We start from the raw sequence: 6,946 nt of genomic DNA, 5'->3' as shown, positions 1-6,946 counted from the left end.
CCTCAAATCACTCCTTACCATCTTAAACAAAGCAGTCCTAGAAATACTTGTTGTTGTTGTTGGCACTCCGTCGCTTACGACATCGAGGGTTCCAGTTGATCTGATCATCGGAACAGCCTGCTTGTGAAATTAGCATGTAAGTGGCTGAGCACTCCACAGACACGAGCACTCTTAATGTAGTTCTCGGGGATATTCAGCGTGACACAGTGTGACAAGGCTGACCCTTTGAATTACAAGCACAACAGAAACAGGAAGTAAGAGTGAGAGAAAGTTGTGGTGAAAGAGTACAGCAGGGTTCGCCACCATTCCCTGCTGGAGCCTCATGGAGCTTTAGGTGTTTTCGCTCAATAAACACTCACAACGCTCGGTCTGGGAATCGAAACCGCGATCCTATGACCGCGAGTCTGCTGCCCTAACCTCTGGGCTATTGCGCTTCCACCCCTAGAAATACTACATCTGAGGAAAAAAAAAAGACGGGTCAGTCATGACTTGAATGTCTTTGATCATTGGTCCTGCCTAAGCAGACCTGTCCTCCACTGTTTATATAGATACTTTTGGTGTACTCACACAGAAAAATTCATGCAGCTGGTAAATATGTATTCAAATACATGCCATCTATATGAATCTATGTGACAATAGTTAAATTACTGTTGATAATATTTAATGCAAGAAATATCATCATGTTAACTAGAAATGATTGTGCAGTGAAGGAAAAAGAAAAAAAAAACACTTTTAGACATAAATTTTATTTTAATTATTTTGGCAAGTATAGGAAACAACTCTGGACATGTTTTTACATGTTTTTAGCCTTAATCTGACCTCATCAGTGAAACACTGTAGTTTATTATCTAAGCAATTCTAGTTTCTATGTCAAATGAGTGAACATTCTTTTGCATCACTACTTTGCTGAAGAAGTCAAATAAGACTGAAACCTATATGAAATTACGTCTACACTTGCCAAAAATAACATTAGTTAATGACTAATGTATAGTTTTTTTTTCTACCTCACTTGAAAAATTATTTCTTGATAACTTTTTAATGCTCCCTATATTAAATATGTTATAGGCACAGGGGTAGCTGTGTGATAAGAAGCTTACTTCCCAACCACATGGTTCCAGGTTCAGTGGCACCCTGGGCAAGTGTATTCTACTATAGCCTCGGGACAACCAAAGATTTGTGAGTGGATTTGGTAGATGGAAACTGAAAGAAGTCCATCGTATACATATATAGATATTGTATATATTTATGTGTGTGTCTTTGTACCTCTACCATCGCTTGACAACCGATGTTGGTGTGTTTACGTCCCCATAACTTAGCGGTTTGGCATAAGAGACCGATAGCATAAGTACTAGGCTTACAAAGAATAAGTCCTGGGGTGGATTTCTTTGACTAAAAACCCCTTTAAGGCAGTGCTTCAGCATGGCCGCAGTCAAATGACTGAAACAAGTAAAAGAATTGACTTAAATATGGATACTATGGACGGTAGATACATAAACTATTCACATTAAACTCCCAAACAAACATAAAATCCCAACTAATTCAACCACAAGAAATTGCATGTGTTCGATTTGTGTGTGTATAAACCAAGAATATTGGTTGAACTTGAATAACACAAACTTTTTATTTTTTATATTTTAAAAAATTCGCTTGGCTTTCACAGATTTCGCGAGACGACTAAAACTGATGTGGTTAATATTTCATGGGAACAGTTAGTCGACAACTGAAGGGAGAAGCAAAAATGTGCAGGCATGGCCATGTGGTTAAGAAGCTCACATGTGATTTTGGGTTCAGTCCTACAATGCAGCACCTTGGTCAAAGATCTTTTGCTATAGCCCGTCGTGCGTGCGCGCGCGTCTTTGTCTCTCACCACCTCTTGACAGCCAGTGTTGGTTTGTTTACATCTCCGTAACTTAGTGGTTCGGCAAAAGAACTGATAGAATAAGTACCAGACTTTAAAAATAAGCACTGGGGGCCAATCTATTTGACCCAAACCCTTTAAGGCAGTATCCCAGTACGGTCGCAATCCAGTGACTGAAACTAGTAAAAGTGAAATATATAAAAAAAAGTTGAGAATTCAAAATAGGGGTGGAATCAAGAGTAGCAATTCGTATGTGACCTGGAGTGGTTAGCACGATATAGGTATGCGAGGGGACGAGACGAGTGAACTAAGGAGTACCTCAGTAGCGATGACAAGCGAAAGCAGCCAGTTTCAAGGTGAAGTGGCCACAATAGTTGAAAAAACAAATCTTGCCTGTGGGATAGAGGTTGGAGTGTGTTGATGAGCAACTTTATATCGATGTCACCTAGAATGTTTATTACTTGGATAAAACAACCAAGAGAAAATTCATTGCATAGGACAGGGGTTTTCAAACTTTTTGACTTGCGGACCCCTTTATATTTCAGGCTTTACCTTAGGGACCCCCTTATAAACGCTTATGAAATTTATACATAAATATTTGCTTAAAATAACATATATTTTTACATTTATTTATTTAACAAATAGGTTTATTGTCAATTAAAAGATTTCGATTAAAAACCATATATAAAATCAAATTGCCCATAAAAAGTATTTGCTGTCCGCGGACCACAGTTTGAAAACCCCTGGCATAGGAAGTAAGAAACTATAAGTGAAACGAGTTAGTTCCTTAATATCTTTCATAAATAAATGTGTGTATATCAGACAAGCTCAATCCCCACTCGCTTCTGTATATAATATCGAGCGAGACTTGAGTCTAAATAAGAAATTGATATTAATTATTGACGCAATTAAAAGTACACTACGTTCTTAGAAATGGTAGAGGGAAGAAGGCTTGTTGCACTGTTGTTGTTTAGCCCCAGGCTAGCTCTGATTAAGCGGAGCTGTGATCAAAGACAGTCTAACCACGACAGTCGTATCTGTTAGTGGTATCATGACATCCTAATGTGTCTTTTCCTTATTTGTGACGCATGGTTACGAAATGAGGGAATTTGGTAGGTAGTTCCAACAGTCTGAGCGACCACACAAAAGCTCCTACATTGCTTACATGTTGCTCCCCTGTCTGTTAACTGGTTGGCATTTATTTTTCTCCTTTCAAATTAGGCAACAGTTGTTCAAACCTTATTCGAAGCCGATATAAACGTCACAGTTTCTCTTGAACATTTTTCAGTCTTGAAACTTTTGTCAGAAAATAAACTGTTATTTTGTTTTTAAAGATAGTAGTAACCTACAAAGAGAGGGAACTGAATGGCAGGTTACAATAAGTGTTGATGGCGAGTTATATCATAAATTCTTAGAAGACCTTGCTCCGCCTTCTTACAGAAAACACCGACAAACAAATCGAAGAGGAAATATGATGTTATTTGATTAGACTGTTTCAAAAAGGTTTAAATATGTATAGATCTCAGTAAATAACAACTGTCAAAAAACGATATTAATAAATATCAAGCACTTCAATTAACTTCTAATTAAGATGGTATTATAAAAAATGGATATTCTAATAATTTGATAATTTTTCAAGATAAAAGCATCTCCCATCACACTCACAAACACAAACCGAAAACAACAAAAGCGAAAACTCTACCTAAATTAATCGACTGATAACTTTTTTTTACAGTGAACAGTCAAGATTTGTCGAAAATAAAGTAAAGATTGTAACTTGTGTGTGTGTGTGTGGTATGTATGTATGTGGGTATATGCGATGAAGGCTGTTTAAATGATTATTTCCGTTGCTTGCATTAAATGATTTACGTTTTTTCAAGCCGGGTTTGTTTATGATGTTGTTTAACCACAGCTCAGCTTTGATAGGACAGTCATGCATAATGATGAAAGGCCAATCCAGCCATAATCAAGCCATCTGTTCTCCAGAAATACTGTTAACTGCATATCAACCAAGGTCTTTTATATGACATTAAGGTATGGTATGTGGGATATTTGACTACTATTTCTAGCAGATCGAGCGACTATGTAGAGAGTCCTTCATTGATTATATGTGTATGAGTGTATGTGTGTGCTTGTGTGTATTCAACGCAAGCATGGACACTCGTATATAACAATATGTTTATAATTATAAATATATAAATGGGTGTGTACAGATTTCGCACACCTAGGCATTACTATATGACAGTATATTAAAAATATAAATGGATGCATGAAATAATCCGTAGTCGGATGAGATAAGGACTATCGAAGGTAATTTTTATTTGATGATATTTGTGGATACATTTATGATAATACGCAGGAGAGAGAGGGAGAGAGAGAATTTGTGTATGTCGAAATAGATCAATTTTAATAATGATTATGATGATGATGATAGAAGTAGATAGCAAATTCGATTTAAGTTTGATCGAAAATACCATTACTGTATTGACAGTGCACATCTATCTTACGAGAGATTGAATCAAACTATAATATTTAGTGTGGCAACAGCTCGGAGTGGTTTGGCTTCCATGGAAACTAAAGATAGCAGGAGATATATAGACATACATAAAAAAAAGCCTTGTGTAAAACAAACAAGTCCAGGAAGACAGAAAGAAGAAAGGGAGAAAAAAGAAAAAGAGAAAAAAGTAAACAGGATTAATAATAGTGTTCCCTGAACTACTCCCCTTATCTTACATTTGTAATTATAAGATAATCTACTTACCGAGGTAGATGCAAGAATAAGGCAGAGTGTTGCACAAGTTCGACATTTCTCTTGGTAGCTCGCCGCTGATTTGGTGCGCTTGGTCATGCCTGGATCAAGCGCGCTTGTCAACACGGACAGATGAATAAAAAAAAATAAATAAATAAAAACACTCAAAGATGACTTTATTTTTTATCTTAATCTAAGGATATTTAAGAAAATGCTGATTACAAAATAGGCGAAAAGAAAATAACTCCAAAAAGAACAACAACAAAAAGGATTAATAGATAAGCTACACGCAAACTTTATCAAAGTAAATGTTTTAAGAAAATTGTGGATACACATTCATTAACACGTGTGGGGGTTGTAGTATAATAATGAATATGAATAATAATAAAAAAGTCGGCGAGCGAAAATATGATGCATTAGTTTAGTCCAACTACGTTAAACCACGCCCTTTTGAGCAATAAGTTACATATCACTGACTAAAATGTTAGTTTATAGTTTCTTTTAACTTCAACTTCGCTTACGCACAAGTCGCAGGTGAAATCGATTCACGGTTGCCCAACGTTGCATTGAGGAAAGGCAATTATATCCAACAATACTATGTTTGTAATTTGATATTATTTAGCCTCAGGGTCGGCCACAGTCCAGCAGACTTAGAGTTAATGACATTTAATGCTCGTTTCAGTTTTTATTCAGAGATAATATATGATATAAATTTAGTTTTTTTTTTTAGGACAGCAGGAATGGATTGTAGAATATTTGGCTACTATTTTTAGCAGGTCGAGCGATTGTGTAGTTCTCGAGATTCTATCGTTGGCTAAACACTGACTAATAAATTGGGCAAAATGACCAAGTAAAACAAATGACAGTTTAACGATATTTATGCTGTTGCCATGCTAAGAGATAAGTATAATCTGTAGTTACTAGTATACCCGTGTCGTAAAACATGCCGAGTTTTATCAATAATAGAAAATGGCACATCAAAACAATGAGAGAGAGACCATTGTTAAATGTTAGCAATCGGGTAAATACAAGTTATATACACACAATTGAAGTACTTGAAGAAACAGATACGATTGTAACGTTTCGATTGAAAATATCGTCCATATAATGTGCATACATATATACATTATGTGACTAATAAAAGGTTTGTGAGTAAATCGTGTTGAAGTGTTTCCGGTGCATTGATAGAGAGGGAAGATTTGGTATTTCGGGTTTATGTTTGCGGGGCATTGGTCTGGGTATTTGCTTACGGGAATTTAAAGCCTGGTATTTATTCTATCGCTCTCTTTGTTCGGGAGATGGTTTAAAAAGTTCAGATCATCCCTTATAAAGCTCAATATTTGTTGGAGAATAGGTTTAAGGAGGACGTCAATAAAGTTACTGAGTCTGTGTTTCATACGAGGGACCAGCCACAATTGGTCTCATTTTAAGATCTCTCAGGCGTGGAATATTTATGACTACAGAAGTTGATTTGTTATAGGCTTCGTTTATGGCTTCACTTTTGTGGATTTTGTGAAGTCCATTAAAGTTGCTGGTTTTGCAGTCAAAACTAGTCAAGTAGTCTCTCTCCTTTTCCGTTAAATCTTGTTGGAACTGGTGGATAAGGGTAGAAAGTTTTGTCATTATCTTGGATTGACTGTAGTTGTTGATTTTTTTCTTAGTAGGTATTCTCTTGAAGGAAGATTAGGGTAGTATTTATGTATTTTTCTGAGTCCATGATTACTACAGCACACCCTTTATCGGCTTCTTTTATAATTATATTATGATCCTCCTTGAGATCATTAATGATTTTCTATTCTTCTAGACTTGTATTTGTTTTAAATTTTCGAGGTGGGAATAAGTAGTAGGGATAATTGGATACCAAATCACAAAAGTTATCTAGAGTTTGATTTCTTCCTTTTGTCGGACAGTAGTTACTTTTATTATGAATATTGAGTGATCATTAGTTTCTTTATCCAATAGTTCTTCAGTGACACAAAGTTTTCTGCAAAATTCCTGGATATCATTTTATATATTATTGAGGTTCGATCTTTGTGGTGTTGGGGTGAATTTCAATCCTTTTGATTTATTGGTTTGAAAGGGTTTTATGTGAGAGATTTATCACTTTCGGGATCCCACATTTGGTTGGTACCATCGAGTGTCCCGGTTTTGACCCAGTTTGCCTAAAAAAATGGTTTCTTGGGTTTTGATATCAGGAATTACTGCTCTTGTTGATTGTCCTTCCGTTGACCCTTGGTCTATTGTGGGTTCTCTGTTGTGGTCGGTTCTGAGTGGAGTCGTCGTAATGGTTATATCTTAGCTGTTTGCGGATCAACAGAACCGTGCCCAACACTGTACAC

The 6,946-nt window shown here is 36.2% G+C and overlaps 1 protein-coding gene across 1 annotated transcript in view; it reads right to left on the bottom strand.

Annotated features, from left to right (window-relative positions):
* The window catches only part of LOC106869918 (uncharacterized), a 25,909-nt gene extending 21,101 nt beyond the window's left edge, over window positions 1–4,808 (bottom strand). Inside the window, exon 1 of the mRNA XM_014915853.2 lies at window positions 4,620–4,808. Within this exon, the coding sequence (XP_014771339.1) occupies window positions 4,620–4,665 (46 nt within the window). The 5' untranslated portion in view covers window positions 4,666–4,808. The remainder of the gene's footprint in view (window positions 1–4,619) is intronic.
* Window positions 4,809–6,946: the final 2,138 nt, after the last annotated feature.

The sequence above is a fragment of the Octopus bimaculoides genome, chromosome 2 (assembly GCF_001194135.2).
Source record: "Octopus bimaculoides isolate UCB-OBI-ISO-001 chromosome 2, ASM119413v2, whole genome shotgun sequence".
NCBI lineage: Eukaryota > Metazoa > Mollusca > Cephalopoda > Octopoda > Octopodidae > Octopus > Octopus bimaculoides.
Note: the sequence above shows the minus strand (reverse complement) of the source record. Positions and strands in the feature narration are given on the sequence as shown.